This window comes from Natator depressus, chromosome 8, assembly GCF_965152275.1.
Source record: "Natator depressus isolate rNatDep1 chromosome 8, rNatDep2.hap1, whole genome shotgun sequence".
In the NCBI taxonomy this organism is placed as follows: Eukaryota; Metazoa; Chordata; order Testudines; family Cheloniidae; genus Natator; species Natator depressus.
The window spans coordinates 62,518,602-62,539,811 of NC_134241.1; the positions used below are offsets into that span (position 1 = coordinate 62,518,602).

The 21,210-nt window shown below is 40.9% G+C and overlaps 1 protein-coding gene across 1 annotated transcript in view; it reads left to right on the top strand.

Annotated features, from left to right (window-relative positions):
* Positions 1-1,421: 1,421 nt before the first annotated feature.
* The window catches only part of CFH (complement factor H), a 90,929-nt gene continuing 71,140 nt past the window's right edge, over positions 1,422-21,210 (top strand). Inside the window, exons 1-2 of the mRNA XM_074961165.1 lie at positions 1,422-1,603; positions 9,675-9,860. Coding sequence (XP_074817266.1) covers positions 1,546-1,603; positions 9,675-9,860 — 244 coding nt within the window. The 5' untranslated portion in view covers positions 1,422-1,545. The remainder of the gene's footprint in view (positions 1,604-9,674; positions 9,861-21,210) is intronic.

Genomic DNA, 21,210 nt, shown 5'->3' on the forward strand with positions numbered 1-21,210 from the left:
AGTTTCAAAACTGTTGAAAAGCCCCATTTTGACATATTCAAAATAAAAATGTTCGGTTTTTCAAGTTGAAATGACTTTACTGCTGTCTAGCTAAAGTAAGGTTTTAAAAAACAAGAAAAGTCAAAATTGAAATGAAATGTTTTGATTGACTCAAACCATTTCTTTCTTTCTTTTTGAGAAACTTTTTGTCTTGATAGGGCATAGGATTTTTTTTATATACTTTGAAAATTTTCACATGATGGGAAACCTGTTTCCCTCCCAGCTCTATTCTGTATAGTGAAAAGTATATTATTAGTTCAGAGGTTTCCAAACTCTTGTCTGTGAATTGGTAGTGGACTTCAGAGACGTATCTGGTCACATGCTATGGGCTATACTCCTTGTTTACTTTGCTTAAACTGCATTAAAAGAAGCTTAAAAAAACACTAAGTGTATTACTGATATTATTTTTTCCACATAAGCCATCGTTGTAGATTCCACATATTGCGTAAAGTGATTGTGAATGGGAGAACAAATTGTCTGTGCAGTTGTCAATTGGAGAGGAGGTGTTCTATGAAATAATCTTTATTAAGAGATGGCCCACCCTGTGAATATTTTGAGAATCCTTGGTCTGGGCAGTAGAGTCCAGAATTGTCATGGTCTGCTGCAAGCATGAAGAACAAAAGGCAAGAGTGGCAGACTACCAGCAAATACAGGTACAGATGTGATCACATGCAGGCAAAGTTAGTCAATTCCACTTGCTGTAGACTCTCCTTTGGACAACTGGAATTGCATGCCATCCTGGCTGCACACCTGTTTAAATTACTCTGCCTTTTGTCACTGGATGTGGAGTAGTAGCACAATGCATGAGAATTCTCCACTTTCCACAAAAGTACTGAGCTGGATCTTACTCACTATCTCTTTTTGTTCAATTTTCCCCCCCCCTCCATATAACTGTTTCTGCAAGGGCCCAATACTGTATTTCTTAGTGGTTTAGAATAACCTCAGTGTGACTGTTGGTCTGCTAGGAAAGGATTCAGAGTGTGAAGAAAGATTAGGTACCTGATCCTATTTCTGTTGTAGTAAATGAATTTTGTACCTGACTTCAGTGGGTCAGGAACTGTCCTTTAGTTGTTATTACAACTTATACAATTTAACATTTAATTAATTAAGCATATAAAACACAGAGAAAATATCCTTCCAAAATAAACTTTAGATTCAATGAAGCAACTTGTATTTATTTTGATTTGATTTTCTGTTAAGCAGGAGGGATTGTCTCAGACATGAAGTGTGTAGTAAAAGCAAACAGAACACCAAAAGAGAGCCAACCAATATTAACAAGGCTCTTTTTTTCTGCAAAGATTGCATAATACATGTGTGTAGAAAGAAAGAGACTATTGTGTGTTGCAAGAGGATTAGGGGAAGTGATTGCTGAAGTCAGAGAATAAAATCTTTGCAAGGTCAGCTCCAGGAGCAGTTAGTCTTAGAAGACAGAGTGTACATAGCCCAGAACAACAGAAAGTACCATCTATCATTGTAAATGTAATGGTCTGCTTCTGAGGCACTGAGATGATATTTCTGTGCTATACTCTTTTGCTCCTACTGTGGACATGTACTGCAGAAAAAGGTAAGTTTCTTAAAAAGAAAGACATGATCCTAACTGATATGTTGCGGTCAGTCTGGGACAAGTGGTCTCCGAAATATTTTATAAATACAGATAAAACTTTCATTAACCATTTTTTTGGGCAGAGTCTTGGAGTCAAAACTAATTAAAACTGTCTTGCAAAACTCAGTATTCAGTATCTTATAGTAAGTGTGATGTCAACTGTATATTTGGCTACGTTTTGCTGTAATGCCCAGAGCTATTAAACTGAAGTTCAGCTTTTCCAATGATTACTGTGGTTAGAAACTAGAGCCAAGAAGTCCATTATGTTTGTCAGCTTAATATATTGAATTTGTGTTATTAAATTGTTGAAAGCTAACATCTAATAATTGTGAATAAATAAAAATCTCCTGTAGGATGAATAAGGTAAATATTATATATAATATTGAAAAAGTTATAAAATTTTCTTTTGGTTAAGGGATTTTGTTGTATTTACAGTAATTATTGTAAGTCATTAATAAGTTAAACTGCAAGAATACCATTTGCTCTATTGACTGGAATACATTTTTTAAAAATCCTGGTTGTATGGCTTGATGACAGAGAAATAAACTTCTTGTCCATTAAAGGGGCAAAGTTTATGGATGAAAACGTTCTTCATTTTTTTAGTTCCAGCTGTGCGCTCCCTGTACGTCTTTAGAGGCCCTCTTGACATTTACTGTAACACGGATCAATTTCTTATGCCCTAAGGCTAACAAACTGCCTTTTTGTTTAATTTTCAAATGGTTTCCTCTGTAATATAAGAATGTGTCTATACTGTCTGATTAGGGTGTATAATAGTTTAATATCCAGTATGCCTTCTATTGAGGAACTCTACCTGCATTTGCATGAGAAAGGTCTCATTGATCGATGTCTCACTTCTATGATCACTTTTAATTTTTAATTACAAATTACATACAATCCTGAGCTTTTAGTCACCTAAGCAATCTCAGTGATTTTATGTGGGACCTTTCAGCTGAGTAAAGATTGCAGGATTGGGACCTAATATTTTTCAGATACCCTTTTCTCTTTCAGAATATTTCAGCGGGAGAGAGTTTTAACTGGAAAGTCAGTAGGCAATATCAATGTTATTATTGCTGTTATAATTTAAACCAAATAATTATTTATTAAAACGTATAACTAATATACTACTTTACAAACCTTTTACTAAGGTCTCAGTTGTTTCAAAGTAGTGTAAAAATATCGTCAAGTTTGAAAAAACAAAGTGGGTCAAGTTTGGCCTCCCTTTTACACCCATATAACATTTCTCAGATAAGTGGGATTGCAAGGGCGTGTAAATGAGGCAACATTTGATTCAGCAGGACAGATGTTACCATTAAATTTCACTGTTGCAAATCAGGGGTAAATCCGTTTTCTACAGTGGAGTGATTCCAGATCTACAATAATGTAAATGAAAGAACAATTTGTCTCAGAGCCCTTTACTAAAATGAATTTAAAACAAAAGTGTCACCCATCCACATGATTGACACAATTAGTAGAGCACAGACTATGTCTTTAAAAAAACAGCTAATGGCTTATGTGTCCCATAATTTATTTTCTATTTTCTTTTAAATATATTTTAAAATCATGGTTAGTAAAGGTCTTGCTTGAGCGATAAATAGATAATTGTGATGGGTGAAATCCTATCCCCAGTGAAGTCAATGACAAAACTCCCATTACCTTCAAAGTGGCCACGGTTTCTGTCAATAAGTATAGACATTAGACTGAGTTTAGATTCCCCCCTGGCTTCTGTTAGTAATTAAATCTAAATCAGTGGAATAGCACCAGTTTGTGAGTGGAATATCAGCCTCTAGATCTTCATTCTGAAAACTATTGCATCTTTACTCATACATTAAGCTTCGTTACTTTATTTGTTAGTTCTCTGTACGAGACTTCTATTAAAAAATGTGATGCATATCTTAAAAGAAAAATATAAGCTGCCTAGTATTATATAAATACTGTTCTGTTGTCATTAATAGAGTCAGGGACCAAAAAGTATGCAAAAATAAATCTAGGTGAAGTGAAATTCACAGAATGTAAGCTGATTCTTTAGCAATAATCACTGAAGAAACTGAATGAGCCTCTGAATTTATTGGTGCCACAGGCTAGAATAAAAAAAAAAGAAAAAGCACTGTAAATGTTTGGGATCGGGCTGGAGCCCAGGCTCTGAGACACACTCCCACGCCACGCTGTTGGGATGTTAGAGCCCTGGCTCCAGCCTGAGTGTGAATATCTATACTGTACTTTTTAGTCCTACAGCCCAAGTCAGTCAACCCAGGACAACTGCAACTCCTGTGGGTCTTTTATTGCAATGTAGACAGACCAACAGAGGCTAGGACTACTGGACAGAAGCTGTACCCAGACTGCTCATTTGAAATTTGGGAGGGAGGGTTGAATTTGAGAGTTGTCACTTTGCTCTTCAGGAGAATGGGATCATGATCACACAGAGGTTGGAGAAATAGTCTGTGATCAGGAAGGGAAGAGGTGCTATGCTTTATAGGTTTTCCCTCTGTTCTGGGAGTAAGAAGTAGAAGGGTTACTGAAAACTATTGTTATGTTTGTTATATTTACTCTGGTTTAAATAAGCATTTAGGGGTTTACCAAACCCAGAAGTCGGAAGCATAGTAAATCAAGATCTTTTGAAAAAAAATCTGGAGAGTCCTCAAAATAGAGTTAGGAAAAGCAGCCAAGATCATCCAATATTCACCAGCAAGTGTCCTGAGAGGAAGCTTTGAGGCTTAACAGGGCTGTATCAGTGACCCAGAGACATCAGTGTTGAACAAAGTGCGTGCCCAGGAAGGTGCAGTTCATGACAACCTGGAAAGAAGGTTAGATTTGAGACAAAAATCTTGAATATAAATGTTAGTCAAGTTTGAGAAAATTAATGTTTCATAGCCTGTTCATTAAGAAAATCTAACTATGTCAAATATTGTGAGAATGATCAAACTAGTTGCTATTACTATGTAGGCTATGTGCAATGTAGGCTTTTATAGTATCTCTTATGGAGACTATAGAGAGAAAATTACTTGAATAGATAGTTACTCTGCTGACGAACTGGCATCATGGTTAATGGGGCCAACCAAGAAGCCTACCAACAGCATGTATATAGAGAGCAAATGGAATTGTGAACAAGATCAATTTGGGTTTTATATTTGCTGTGATAAAAACATTATATGTAGCTTTTTCTTTATAAACATGCTTGAAGTGGGATTTGAATATGATAGTGTCCTCTGTGTGATATGATCAGTCTCGCATTCGTATTCTGTTGAGCTCCAGTGCTGCTTAAATGTTCTTGAAGTTGCTAATGAAAGAGACTACAAAAGCAGGTGATATAGGTGGGGAAGATTAGAAAAGTTAGTGCTATCCTTAATGAAAAAAATAATCTTCATGAACAAAGAGCTTTTAACTAGGCCTTTCCCATTCTGAGAACTCAAAGTGCCATTAGCTTTTCTAAAATATACAATTTCTGTAAAATCTGAGAAATTCCTGGTCTCCTTTCAACCCAGGTTTTTTCTAGGAAATCTTAAAATGTCCCACTTCATTAATGCTGGGGGAAAATAAATTGCACTGGAATCTTACATAAAATTCACACACTGAATTAAATGATATAAAGAAAACCAAATCTAGAATCACGTGCAACCATTGAAATGATCATAAGATATTTATTTTAATTTGTCAACAAAAACAATATTGTCAAAGGTGTCATTTATTAAAGAAAAAAATGAAGCAGACACTGAAGTTTCCCTTTGATTTTCCCTTTGATGTAAGCATGCACAGTAAATAAGAGTTTCTCATAGATATTAAGGGAAAAATTCACTACTTAATGGAATTTATACATTAAAAAATGGAAACACTTAAGTACACATTCTGTCCTTCTCACCACCTATTTGAACTTCAAGGTGAATTCTTGGTGCACAAATGTGTCATAAAGATGCATTACAGATGTATGAAAAAAACTGAGGGCCCACTGTTTTTTATATGTTACTGCTGCACAAACACTCCTGCAGCCAAAATGTTGATATTTAGTTATAGAACTATTATCATTTATCCATTCAAATGAGCAGAACAGTATGCAGAAGTTCTGGAACTGGAAGAAAGAAAAGATACCTTTTTGAGAGAAAGTGAAGATGAGGAATACATTTCACTTAGTTGTTGCTATGTAGTAATTGCTAGTGATTAATCAGGATATCAACCCAACATGTTGTTAAAAAAAGTGGGGGAGCAAAAAGTTAAAGCATTAAAAAAGCAAATGAGTTTTAATGCGTCTTGCTAGTTACTCTGTGGAAGTCCCAGCATCTGGTTTTTGATAGCATGTGAGCACCCTCTAGTGGGTTTAGAGTAATAATTTTACACAGTTGTATGCTTTAGTTTTACAGACTTCTTCTGTAATAAATGGTTCTCCTGGTTTTGCATAACTTTCTGAGATTGTGTTCCTTACACAGCTATAGGCATTCATATTAGTGAATTATAAATAATGAGAGGTAAAGGAGTTTTTGGTGCAAATAAAATGAAATTCATTTCCTACATAAAGACAGTAATTAGGATTTATGCTGCCGAAGTTCAGGGGTACTGGGGAACTGAAATCTACCGCTCCCAACTGTTGCCAGGGCAGGAACCCATAGTGCCGCTTCCTCCTCCCACCCCAGCCTAGCAACCACATCTTGTCCCTGCCCACTTGCTTAATTGTTCATTGTGTGGCTCCCTTCTAGTCAGCACCAGGACAACATCCAACAGCGGGGCAGCATGGAGACCCAGTTATATGGCATTCAAGGTGTATGTCTATTGCTGCCTCCAATCTGCATGTGGCCTCACCACCTGAGCGGTGCAAAGGACCTTGCACAAACTTTCCTGAACTGAATGAATCTCATTGGGAGTAAATGCCTTATGACTGAACATTTTGCTTGCATTTTGTTTTTTCTGCAGAAGTTCTTGTTTCTTTTTGGTGATTCAAATCATCATAAAGAGTCTTTTTTTTTAAGATATAGTTGAGTTCTTAGCCTCTGTGTTCTGGTCTTTCTATCTGAGAATCCTCCATTGTGTGAATGTTCCTTAAAAAAAAAAAAAAAGGTGCTGCTGTTATTCTTATGCTGGAAGATGTTAAAGGCTGTCAAAAGGCCCTTTGATCAATAGACAATCACAGATCTTTGGGTGACCTAAACACCCTTTTATCTAGTGATGTCTGGAAACAATAATAGGCTACCACCCAGGACACTAGGCTGCATGGAGAAGCCTGAGAGCGGTGTTAAGCCAGTTTGCCTGGGACTGTTTTCAAACACTGGAACTATGGGATTGTTTGGCAAGCTCTGTGAATGTTAGGGGAGGAGAAATCCAGCAAACAAAAAAGAGCAGTCGTGAGTGTGGAGGGAGAGGGAGAAGAGACAGAGTATCCTTGGGTACAGAAGAGACTGGAGGGGCAGACTTGGAAATTGTGAGCAAGGAAACTGTCTGTTTGCTGTTCATTCTTGCTGTGTTCAGGGCACCGGGACTTTGTATACATTCTTTGGAATGGTACATGAGAATATACCTGATTCCTGTAATCAATTTCTCTGAACAGAAACAACCCTTCAAGTCCCTGAATATAATCGCTCAGGCCAGAAGAGCAACATTATTATGGATGAGAGTTGCTGCCTTTCAAAGAGGTTAATTGCAGTCATCTATGCACTGAGAACAGGAAATGTTAGGTCAGGGATCGGCAACCTTTGGCACGCGGCCCACCAGGGTAAGCCCCCTGGCGGGCCGGGCTGGTTTGTTTACCTGCCGTGTCCGCAGGTTCAGCGGATTGCGGCTCCCACTGGCCACGGTTTGCCGCTCCAGGCCAATGGGGGCTGTGGGAAGCGGCACGGACCAAGGCATATGCTGGCCGCCACTTCCCGCAGCCCCAATTGGCCTGGAGCGGCGAACCGCGGCCAGTGGGACCCACAATCGGCTGAACCTGCAGACGCAGCAGGTAAACAAACCGGCCCGGCCCGCCAGGGGGCTTACCCTGGTGGGCCGCGTGCCAAAGGTTGCCGATCCCTGTGTTAGGTCATTGGTTGTATTGGGGACAATTTCTTTTTACATTTTCAAGTATTTTCATGTATTCTATGCAATTTTTTCCTCACTGTAGATTTTTCTGGGGTGTGTGTGTGTGTGTGAGAGAGAGAGAGAACCTCTGTGCATCATTGTATGGGAAGGTTTTTGTTTGATTTACTGTGGATTTTTTGGGGGGAATAGGAGAATATCAGATCTCTTATGCTTGTTTTTTAAAATCTTTAAATGTAGCAGCCTCTATATTGTTTTGTGGCCAGTACCGATAAAGAGCATGTGACTTAGAGAGTCAAAAAGTAAATAAAAACTCTTGAGCAAGAGAGATAATCTAGTGGTTTGAGTATGAACCTGGCGATCAGGAGCTTCTGAATTCAAGGGTAAAATTTTCAAAACATCCAAGTCCCACTTTCAAAAGTAACATAGGCACTTGAGATCCTAAATCTCTTTGAAATCAATAGTATTTACAGTCTGCAGTGCTGTAAAATAGGATTTACGCTCCCCAGTACTTTTGAAAATGTTACTCTGAGTCTTCATGTCTGTTCTTCCCTCAGAAGAGAAGGCTAAAAGCAGGTTAGGAACAAACAAAAAGTGTCTAAATAGAGCGAAGTCTAGAACTCACAGAGAAGGTCCCTTTTGTCTTTGTGACAGTGGCTGCACAGCTAGAACTAGTAGCCCCTAGCAGTTTAGTTTGCTTCCTTTTATATATTCTACAGAGCCTAGTGAGCTCTGTTTCCTCAATCTGCTAATTCTTTTCTACTTGCACACATGCCCATACTGATGACCCCAAGTATTCAAATATCATGAGTTGGGCCCCAGCAAATCATAAGATGTTAAAAATAATAAATTTGGGGTACTTTTTATTTGCCTTCTGGGTTTTTGAGCCTTTAGGGTTCATGTTTTCCAGTCTTCTCCATAACCATGAGGGCTAGAAACGTCACAAAAATGAAAACTGATATTCTCATATAATCCTATAACTCCAGGAGATCAGGCTTTAAGGGCAACACCAAATATGAGATTTGAAATGAAATTCCAAGAGCTAGCAACACTGGGAGCTCTGCCTGGAGCCTCTGGGGTTTTCTAGCCCTTCTTATTTCATTCTCATTGTGCTCAGGAATATCATACTGGAATAAATGCAACCACTTCCCCTTATTTTTCATAGCCTGGATTAGACTCTGTAGAGAAGTTATTTTCCTGGACACAGGTTAGGAGGCATTGTAAGAGGCTGTGGGGAAGGGAATGTGAGAGTATTGATTGACCTGAAGAAAAGTGTCATGACAGACAAAAATCTGGGACAGAAAACAAAATGATTGAAGGATGAAGAGGATGTGATATGGATTTCTGGAATTTAGTTATTCACCAGTTCTCTGTGAACACAAATAGTCCTCAGTATTGGAGGGAGTGGGAAGGTTGGGACTCAAATTGAAGATGTGTGGAGAACCTAAGGAAGGGGATTTGGCAGAATTGGGTCAGTGGAAAGCAGGAAGTTGAAGTCAGCCAGTGATGGGAAGTAGTAGCTGTTATGGAGATTAGAGCTGCAGAAGTAGAGGTCTTGGGAGTTGGGCGTATCTTTATCCTTTTTTCCTCTGGTGGTGGGAGGGCTGGCCTGGGGGAGCTGCAGTTGAGGGAGAGAAGACAGTAGTGGGGGGGGGGGGGTCTCTTAATTTGAAATCAAAGCAATTATCTCTGTTCCCACTCTCTATATTATGCATCTACTGTCCCTTTTATGTATTGAAAGATAATTATCCCCAGTATCTAGATATTTTTTGTTTCACATTTGATTGATAATTTTGGTTTGCTATGGGATATGTACCAAGTTTTTCCCATTCTATTAAAAATCAGGTTAGTATCCCATTTGCAGTTGTTTGTGGTCCCTTTCAGTTGCCCATGATCTTTCTAAACAACACTGTGTGCTGATTACAATCAAGAAGCTGCACTTGCTTGCTCTCAAATCTTTCTTCCTTATGGTTAACATTATTTTTGGGTATTTACCATCTATTTTAATAATAATTATTCTCATTTACTTAATTTCTAGATTGTGAAACTCCACCTCCTAGAAGAACGAAGGAAATAATTACAGGAACATGGGACAAGGCATCCTATCCACATGGTACTTCAGCAACTTACAACTGTCGACCTGGGTACATAAAACTTGGTCGTGTTACATTTGAGTGTAAAGATGGGATATGGAAACATCTCTACCCATATGTGGAATGTATAAGTAAGTATCTTCACAAATTGTGAAAATGTTCAACTGAAATACTTTCAGTCATTTTCCCTATTTATTCTTTGGGCACTTCAGTTGGAGTTTTTTCTGTAGTAATTCCAAGATTTGGCCCCTAAAATTTAGTGAGGAAGAAAATTCCATTAAAAAGAATCTTTATTATTACTACAGTGATTTACAATACAGACACCAAAGGTACAGATAGAGGATTTAGCGAAGCAGTTTTTTTTTTTTAACAGTTGTTCAAGGTAAACGTAGCTACTTCATAGTAAGAAATAACTAGAACTGAGCAATTTCAGAATTTCCATCCTATGGGAAATTCTTACATTTGTTTTTGTCATAAATTAGGATGAAAAGTTTAAATTTTGAAATGTTTCACAGAATGGAAATAAAAAAAATGATTCTGAAAGGTCAAAACATTTTATTTCAACGGTTTTGATTGAAATGAAACATTTTCAATCAGTTCTATTTAAACACGTTTTACCAAAGCGATGCATTGCCTCATGGGAGTTGATGTTCAGGAGCCTTGAAATCTCCATTCTTCCCATATAGGCTCCCTGACCAGACTACAGCACTTATTATGTTCTGAGAATCATGTGACCTCCGTATTGCATCATGCATATCAATCAGAGGGAAATCCACGTTGCAATATGGGAGATGTAGTGCTTCAGGGAACATGGCCTGCAGGAGAGAAGGGGGGCTCAATCTACATCTCCCATTATATAATGAATTCATAGGGAAATGCAATTTAATGTTTTATTGACCTGATTCAAAACTAAATATTTTGGGTCAGTTCAAGAAATTGAAACATTCTAATTCAGGTTGAAGTGACACAAAATGAAATATTTCATTTAAATTTTCCTAATGGAAAATAAAAAATGTTTAGCAAAATCAAGATTTTTCCCAAAGAAAATGTCAATTTTGCAGAAACTGCATTATCCACCAGAAAGTCATTCAGACAGAAAATTCCTGACCAGCTCTATGAATAATTAAGTCAGGTTAACATCTACTGTAATTTTCAGTTGAAAAGTAAACCTCCCATAAATTTTACCATATGTTCTTTCAAGACTGATGTTGTAGGTAGATATATAATCATTTAAAAAGAGATTATGTTTGGAAAGCACATTGAAGAAGCAAAGCGGTCTGAATAAAGTCTAGCTCTCTGAAGGTCATTAAATAGTGCTTGTTCCAAGAATGAACAGGGCCAGCACTTTTAGAAAGGGGTCCCACAATTCCTTTCCTTTTGACTACATGCTCAAGTGACTACTTCTCTCTTCACTTGGTCTTCCTTTAAATCTGGAGTCCGTTATCTTCTCTGAGTCATCCAAATATGCTTCTTTCCCAAATAGTCTACATTTCCAATCAAAATACCCTACATATAGTAAAGTTAATTTGACATGAAGATCATTAAGAGAAAATCATAGATTCTAGGACCAGAAGGAATCATTATGATGATCTGGTATGACCTCCTGCATAACCCAAGCCAAAGAACATAACCCAGTAATTTCTGCATCAAGGCCATAAGTTCTGTTTAAGATATAACGTTGATTTAAAGATCGCAAGTGATGAAGAATCCATCCTGTCCCTAGGTAAACTGATTCAAATGGTTAATTACTCTTTTTTTTCCCTATTTCTAGTTGAATTTACTTAGCTTCAACTTCCAAACATTTGATTTTGTTATGCCTTCTTCTTAGTTTAAAAAGCAGTCTATTAGTGGAAATCACTTCCCAGTGGAGACACTTGTGGACCACAATCAAATCTCTATTTAATCTTCTCTTTGATAAACTAAATAGATTGAGCCTCTTAATTTCTCAGTCAGGCATGTTTTCCAGACCTCTAATCATTCTTGTTGCTCTTTTCTGAGCTCTTTGCAATTTATCAACGACTTTTTTGAAGTGTGAACACCAAAACTGGATACAGTATTCCAGTAATATACAGTAAAGAAATCAGAGGTGTAAAATTATGTAGAATAGCTACAGAACTAGTGTAAATGGTTCAGAAACTTAGCCAGTGAGGCCCTACTCTTAAATATGAAATATAGGGTGATGTGACCTTAATCCCCTTCCCTCCCTCCTTTTTTCCAGGAACAAACCAAAGACACTCTTTTACTACGCGCTTTTTGCTCTTCCCTTTGGGACATGCACACTGTGAAGAATCTCTCTTTTATGTACCAGTCAGTTGCTTCTGCAGCTGCTTCCACAGACGTCTCCCACACTGCCGCAGACGTCAAAGAAATGTTCTTGAGCAAATAGATCTATTAACTGGTCATAAGTTTCTGCCCCTTTACTTTTTGTCATTTTTTTTTCAAATAACCCACCATTTAATGAACTTATTGCCTCTGACTTAACTTGTCAACCTTTTAAAGGTTTATAAACTTTGTGGTATGCTGCTGGTGTAATTTGAAACCTTTTTGACACAGACAATTTTAAAATGTCATACTTCATAGTCTCATTTACATCCATATAATTTAACACCTGCAAAGTTTTACCATTGAGTTTGGAGAGTAAGATGGTCATTCTCCAGTCATCAGAGTTGTTATGTACACTGCAGATCCTTTCAGAGGTGGTTAAATATTCTTCAGTGCAATCAGTCTCCCAGTAACTAGGGGACAGTTTGTCCCAGCTGTGTGATCCCTGGTGAGGGTTACACGTGGGCTGAAGGATCTGCTTTTGTAAGTCCAGCATGCTCAGGGCGTGTCGCCTGCCATCTCTTTGTCTTGCCTCTCCTCCTTTTCTTTTACCTCTGCTTCTTGGGCTTCAAAATTTTTGTCTTCCAGCTCCAGTACTCTCTGGTGTGTGGCTTCCACTGCGGCCCATTTCTTTTTGGCTTCCCACAGATGGTTCCTTCTCTACTTTTGCCACCTCCTAGATAAGCAACTCCAACGTCAAAGCTGTTTCATTGAGGGCTGTCATAAATATAAAGGGAAGGGTAAACCCCTTTAAAATCCCTCCTGGCCAGAGGAAAAATCCTCTCACCTATAAAGGGTTAAGAAGCTAAAGGTAACCTCGCTGGCACCTGACCAAAATGACCAATGAGGAGACAAGATACTTTCAAAAGCTGGGAGGAGGGAGAGAAACAAAGGGTCTGTGTGTCTGTTGGTATGCTGCTTTTGTCGGGGATAGAACAGGAATGGAGTCTTAGAACTTTTAGTAAGTAATCTAGCTAGGTATGCGTTAGATTATGATTTCTTTAAATGGCTGAGAAAAGAATTGTGCTGAATAGAATGACTATTTCTGTCTGTGTGTCTTTTTTGTAACTTAAGGTTTTGCCTAGAGGGATTCTCTATGTTTTGAATCTAATTACCCTGTAAGGTATTTACCATCCTGATTTTACAGGGGTGATTCCTTTACTCCTATTTACTTCTATTTCTATTAAAAGTCTTCTTGTAAGAAAACTGAATGCTTTTTCATTGTTCTCAGATCCAAGGGTTTGGGTCTGTGGTCACCTATGCAAATTGGTGAGGATTTTTACCAAACCTTTCCCAAGAAGTGGGGTGCAAGGGTTGGGAGGATTTTTGGGGGAAAGACGTGTCCAAACTACGTTTCCCAGTAAACCCAGTTAGAGTTTGGTGGTGGCAGTGGTTATTCCAAGGACAAAAGATAAAATAAATTTGTACCTTGGGGAAGTTTTAACCTAAGCTGGTAAAAGTAAGCTTAGGAGGTTTTCATGCAGGTCCCCACATCTGTACCCTAGAGTTCAGAGTGGGGGAGGAACCTTGACATGGTGGCAGAGTGGTGGGATTAACCTGAAATCATTTTGAGATCAATTTGAGATTTTTTGAACTAGAAATACAGATTTTAAAAAGGAATTTTTTTTTCCTTTGGGGCTGCTGGAAAAGAGGTCCAGAAAGCAGCTGAAACTGAAAGCAGCTTGTTTTTTCTCTGCTTTGGAGCCAGAGGAGAGACAAAAGGGGATTATCTTTGTGAATTGCAGGTTTTCTTTGCCTGGAGGTAGGGTACTTAACTCCTGCAGGGAAACTCACAGTCTTCCAAACCAGAAGGGTTTTTTTTTCCCCTAAAAGTAAATGGGGGGGGGGGTGTTCTACCCATTTGCCTGGAGACAAAAGTGGCAGAGGCTTTTTTTTTTTTTTTTAGGATTTTGATTTTTTTTTACAAGGAGCACAAGTTTGAAAAGGAATTTTTTTTTCCTTTGGGCTGCTGGTAAGCAGGTTTCCAAGTAGTTGGAGGTTTTTTGCTTTGATTTGGGGCCAGAGCAGAGACAAGGGAATTGTCTTTTTCTGTAGGCTGACAATCACTATCAGAGAATAGGTATTCTATTCCAGCACAGCAAAATTTTACAGCCAAGTTTTGTTTGTTTATTTCTAAACCTCGGGTGTAAAGTTAGTTAAAAAACAGAGAGGTTAGGATGACAAAATCCATGGCTCGACAAAAGCTGGAATTAGCCAGATTTCAGGCTAAGGAAAAACAAAGGGAACATGAAAGACAGATAGAACTCATGCGGCTGAAGAAGGAGGAGAAGGAAGAAGAGAGGAAGCATGTGGAAGAAGAGAGGAAGCATGTGGAGGAGGAGAGGGAAAAAGAGAGGAAGCATGCACTGGAGATGGAGAAGGTAAAGGCTCAGCAGAATATACCAACAAACCCTAGCAATCCTTCTCCAGGTACCACTCCCCATCCCAGAAAGTTCCCCACCTACAAGGCAGGCGATGATACTGAGGCCTTCCTAGAAAACTTTGAAAGGGCCTGCCTTGGGTACAACATCTCTACTGACCAATACATGGTAGAGCTGAGGCCGCAGCTCAGTGGACCCTTAGCTGAGGTGGCAGCTGAAATGCCTAAAGAACACATGAACAAGTATGAACTGTTTAAATCCAAGGTGAGAATCAGAATGGGGATAACACCCGAGCAGTCTCGTCGGAGGTTCAGAGCCGTAAGGTGGAAACCAGACGTGTCATTTACCCGACATGCCTACCACATTGTGAAACATTGGGATGCCTGGACATCAGGAGCAAGTATTGAATCTCCAGTAAATTTGCCCTTCCTAATGCAAATGGAACAATTCTTAGAGGGTGTTCCTGAGGAAATAGAAAGATACATCCTAGATGGAAAGCCCAAAACTGTAATCGAGGCAGGAGAGATTGGAGCCAGATGGGTGGAGGTGGCCGAGAAGAAGAAAACTGGTTGCAGTTGGAGCGGAGACCAGAAGGGACAACCCCAGACCACACCCTATCACCGGGGGCCGCCCAAAGCCCCACCTACCTCCCAAAGAAACCTCCAGACCCCTTATCGTCACACCACCCCGTTCTCCAGCAACCCACCTCGCCCCAGTGACCCGTCAGCTGGACGATGTTTTAAATGTAACGAGCTGGGGCATGTAAAGGCCAACTGCCCCAAGAACCCCAACAGATTACAGTTCATTGCACTGGGATCACACCAGAGGTCCGCAGGCCCAGATACCTCCCAGATACCTTTGGAGCAGAGGGAAACTGTGAGTGTGGGCGGGAAGAAGGTCACCGCGTGGAGGGACACCGGAGCACAAGTGTCAGCTATCCATGCTTCCTTAGTGGACCCCAATTTAATCAACCCAGAGATCCAAGTGACGATTCAACCCTTCAAATCCAACTCTTTCAATTTGCCTACAGCCAAGTTGCCTGTCCAGTACCAGGGCTGGTCAGGAACGTGGACTTTTGAAGTCTATGATGATTATCCCATCCCCATGCTGTTGGGGGAAGACTTGGCCAATCATGTGAGGCGGGCCAAGAGGGTGAGAATGGTCACCCGTAGCCAGGCTAAACAAGCCATGAGGCCTAGCTCTGTCCGGAAACTTCTATCAGGACCCAGTCAGAGGTGATGGACCCGGACCCCAGGCCAATGTCTGCAACAGCAGTAGTGGATCCAGTCCCAGAGACCCAGACGGAACCAATCCCAGAACCGGAACCAGCTGAACAACCAACACCAGACCCATTGCCAGCACCAAATCCAGTACTTGCAACCTCAACACCAGAGGGCCTCACCGAACCTGAACCGGCAGCAGCCCATAACCCTACACAAGAGGCTCAGCCAGAGCCTGAACCCCAACGTAGTGTCCCAGCGGAGAGCGGTTCACAGTCAACAGAAACAGCCCCATCCCCTACATTGCTTCCAGAGGGACCAAGCATAGGTCCACAATCCAATGAGGAACGGATGTCTCCAGCATCAAGGGAACAGTTCCAGACTGAACAGGAAGCAGATGAAAGCCTCCAGAGAGCTTGGACGGTGGCACGGAGCAACCCACCGCCTCTCAGCTCTTCTAATCGATCCAGGTTTGTTATAGAAAGAGGACTTTTATACAAGGAAACTCTTTCTGGTGGACACCAGAAAGACTGGCATCCTCAGAGACAGTTGGTAGTTCCAACTAAATACCGGGCCAAGCTCTTGAGCTTAGCCCACGATCACCCTAGTGGCCATGCTGGGGTGAACAGGACCAAAGACCGTTTGGGGGGGTCATTCCACTGGGAGGGAATGGGCAAGGATGTTTCTACCTATGTCCGGTCTTGTGTAGTATGCCAAAGAGTGGGAAAACCCCAAGACCAGGTCAAAGCCCCTCTCCAGCCACTCCCCATCATTGAAGTTCCATTTCAGCGAGTAGCTGTGGATATTCTGGGTCCTTTTCCGAAAAAGACACCCAGAGGAAAGCAGTACATACTGACTTTCATGGATTTTGCCACCCGATGGCCGGAAGCAGTAGCTCTAAGCAACACCAGGGCTAAAAGTGTGTGCTAGGCACTAGCAGACATTTTTGCCAGGGTAGGTTGGCCCTCCGACATCCTCACAGATGCAGGGACTAATTTCCTGGCAGGAACTATGGAAAACCTTTGGGAAGCTCATGGGGTAAATCACTTGGTTGCCACTCCTTACCACCATGAAACAAATGGCGTGGTGGAGAAGTTTAATGGAACTTTGGGGGCCATGATACGTAAATTCGTAAATGAGCACTCCAATGATTGGGACCTAGTGTTGCAGCAGTTGCTCTTTGCCTACAGAGCTGTACCCCATCCCAGTTTAGGGTTTTCCCTATTTGAACTTGTATATGGCCGTGAGGTTAAGGGGCCATTACAGTTGGTGAAGCAGCAATGGGAGGGATTTACACCTTCTCCAGGAACTAACATTCTGGACTTTGTAACCAACCTACAAAACACCCTCCGAACCTCTTTAGCCCTTGCTAGAGAAAACTTACAGGATGCTCAAAAAGAGCAAAAAGCCTGGTATGATAAACATGCCAGAGAGCATTCCTTCAAAGTAGGGGACCAGGTCATGGTCTTAAAGGCGCTTCAGGCCCATAAAATGGAAGCATCGTGGGAAGGGCCATTCATGGTCCAGGAGCGCCTGGGAGCTGTTAATTATCTCATAGCATTCCCCACCTCCAACCGAAAGCCTAAGGTGTACCATATTAATTCTCTAAAGCCCTTTTATTCCAGAGAATTAAAGGTTTATCAGTTTACAGCCCAGGGAGGAGAGGACACTGAGTGGCCTGAAGGTGTCTACTACGAAGGGAAAAGTGCTGGTGGTGTGGAAGAGGTGAACCTCTCCATGACCCTTGGGTGTATGCAGCGACAGCAGATCAAGGAGCTGTGCACTAGGTACGCGCCAACGTTCTCAGCCACCCCACGACTGACTGAACGGGCATACCACTCCACTGACACAGGTAATGCTCGCCCAATTAAAGTCCAACCTTACCGGGTGTCTCCTCAAGCTAAAACTGCTATAGAACGGGAGATCCAGGATATGTTACAGATGGGTGTAATCCGCCCCTCTGGAAGTGCATGGGCATCTCCAGTGGTTCTAGTTCCCAAACCAGATGGGGAAATACGTTTTTGCGTGGACTACCGTAAGCTAAATGCTGTAACTCGCCCAGACAACTATCCAATGCCACGCACAGATGAACTATTAGAGAAACTGGGACGGGTCCAGTTCATCTCTACCTTGGACTTAACCAAGGGGTACTGGCAGGTACTGCTAGATGAATCTGCCAAGGAAAGGTCAGCCTTCACCACACATCTCGGGCTGTATGAATTTAATGTACTCCCTTTCGGGCTGCGAAATGCACCCACCACCTTCCAAAGACTTGTAGATGGTCTCCTAGCGGGATTAGGAGAATATGCAGTCACCTACCTTGACGATGTGGCCATATTTTCGGATTCCTGGGCAGACCACCTGGAACATCTACAAAAAGTCCTTGAGCTCATAAGGGAGGCAGGACTAACTGTTAAGGCTAAGAAGTGTCAAATAGGCCTAAACAGAGTGACTTACCTTGGACACCAGGTGGGTCAAGGAACTATCAGCCCCCTACAGGCCAAAGTGGATGCTATCCAAAAGTGGCCTGTCCCAAAGTCAAAGAAACAGGTTCAATCCTTCTTAGGCTTGGCCGGTTATTACAGACGATTTGTACCGCAATACAGCCAAATCGCCGCCCCACTGACAGACCTAACCAAAAAGAAACAGCCAAATGCCGTTCAGTGGACCGAAAGGTGTCAGAAGGCCTTTAACAAGCTTAAAGCGACACTCATGTCTGACCCTGTACTAAGGGCCCCAGACTTTGACAAACCGTTCCTAGTAACCACAGATGCGTCCGAGCATGGTGTGGGAGCAGTTTTAACACAGAAAGGACCTGATCAAGAATTCCACCCTGTAGTGTTTCTCAGCAAAAAACTGTCTGAGAGGGAAAGCAACTGGTCAGTCAGTGAAAAAGAATGTTACGCCATTGTCTACGCTCTGGAAAAGCTACGCCCATATGTTTGGGGACGGCCTTTCCACCTGCAAACCGACCATGCTGCACTGAAGTGGCTTCACACCGTCAAAGAAAATAACAAAAAACTTCTTTGGTGGAGTTTAGCTCCCCAAGATTTTGATTTCGACATCCAACACATCTCAGGAGCTTCTAACAAAGTGGCTGATGCACTCTCCCGTGAAAGTTTCCCAGAATCAACTGGTTAAAATCGTCCTTGAGATGTGGAAAATATTGTTAGTCTTTATGTACTTGGTAGTATATTTAGAGATGCATGTGTCTTATTAACTCTGTTTTTCCTAGAGCTCCAGGAAGAAATCCCAGCCAGTGTTTCACCCTACCTGAGATTTGGGGGGCGTGTCATAAATATAAAGGGAAGTGTAAACCCCTTTAAAATCCCCCCTGGCCAGAGGAAAAATCCTCTCACCTATAAAGGGTTAAGAAGCTAAAGGTAACCTCGCTGGCACCTGACCAAAATGACCAATGAGGAGACAAGATACTTTCAAAAGCTGGGAGGAGGGAGAGAAACAAAGGGTCTGTGTGTCTGTTGGTATGCTGCTTTTGTCGGGGATAGAACAGGAATGAAGTCTTAGAACTTTTAGTAAGTAATCTAGCTAGGTATGCGTTAGATTATGATTTCTTTAAATGGCTGAGAAAAGAATTGTGCTGAATAGAATGACTATTTCTGTCTGTGTGTCTTTTTTGTAACTTAAGGTTTTGCCTAGAGGGATTCTCTATGTTTTGAATCTAATTACCCTGTAAGGTATTTACCATCCTGATTTTACAGGGGTGATTCCTTTACTCCTATTTACTTCTATTTCTATTAAAAGTCTTCTTGTAAGAAAACTGAATGCTTTTTCATTGTTCTCAGATCCAAGGGTTTGGGTCTGTGGTCACCTATGCAAATTGGTGAGGATTTTTACTAAACCTTTCCCAGGAAGTGGGGTGCAAGGGTTGGGAGGATTTTGGGGGGAAAGACGTGTCCAAACTACGTTTCCCAGTAAACCCAGTTAGAGTTTGGTGGTGGCAGTGGTTATTCCAAGGACAAAAGATAAAATAAATTTGTACCTTGGGGAAGTTTTAACCTAAGCTGGTAAAAGTAAGCTTAGGAGGTTTTCATGCAGATCCCCACATCTGTACCCTAGAGTTCAGAGTGGGGGAGGAACCTTGACAAGGGCTATACCTGTGCATAACTTATCTTGTTCCCAAGTGAAAATCTCAATTCCTCAATGGTTTTCCCTTCATCATCTAATTCCTGAGCTTCACACTGCTGCTCCAACTATCACTTATTTAGTTTTTTGTCTATTCATTTTATACTGCACTTTATTTCCTTACCTGAAATAAACAGAAAATAGCAATCCATAATCCTTTTCTTAATTTTTCACCCTTCTCATGTGTGACTCTCTCAGTATGTAAGCAAACTGGATGTAGATCCTGCTGAATTACTCCACTGTGGTACTTCCCGGGGTAGGGTTGTGAGGCACCTCACTACCACCTCCCCTTAACTGTGCCTATCAGGGCGCAGCTTCCTGACACCACCAGCCGCAGGCAGAACAAGCACTCTTCTCTCAGCCTATGCAGGCTGTGCTGTTCCTCTTCAGGTTAGTGATAGGCACACAACAACCCCAAGTCCTTCAAGCATCTGCCTGTAGCATCCAGCCCCAATCCACTGGACACTCACAGAACTCCAAGATCCTCTATTCCCAAAGGAACAGAACACCACAACTTACTAGTTATACCAGAGAATACAGTTCTGCTTAACACACAGCACTTAAGTTTTTTTTATAGAGAAAGCATTTTAAAGTTTATTTAACAAAGAACAGAGTTTCAAACGATAGCAAGCTGAAATATTGGAAACAAAGGGTTATATCTAAAACAGAATCATAACACGCATAATAGAGCCCAGACGTAACTAACATGGTACTCTCCTGTCTAGTGATTTTTACGTCACCCAAAGTTCTTCTCCCAGTATTTAAAAACTTGTCTGTCTGTGATCCTTATTTCATGAAGCAAACCTTCTGTCATCTTACATCCTAGATGAAGGATGTAGAGTTAGTCTCTGTACCTACAGTTGTAGTCCAAAAATTCATTATCATCACTTGTAGAAAAAGACTCCCTCCTACTGGTTTATTTCCTGCTGTAAATTTTCCCCCTCTGAAGATTTCATAATCCCATCCTTATCATTTAGCTCAGATTGTAAACGGACATTGATTGTGAATTATACAATGCTCCATTTACTTACAGACAGACTGCTAGATAAACATCTTCTGCCTGAAATAAACTTGTTTTTCAACTTCTGGTGACTGACTCCAACTCACAGGCCTCAAGAACATATTTTTCTGTGTGTGTGTGTGTGTGTGTGTATATATATATATATATATAAACCCCTTACATATTATCTATACATACATTTTGCAGTGATCATGATGACCATTGTGACACAGGCTTTCAGTAGAGATCTTACATGACACTCTTGGGGAAACCAGTAGGTAGATACCAGACCAAGGGGGATCCCTGTAATCCTTATGTTCAATGATGCCCTCTGCCAGATGGCACAAAGAGGTCCCTGGGTCACACACCCATCTATTTTAAGAAGTCCTTGGGCTCCAGTTTGAAGGGTAACCAT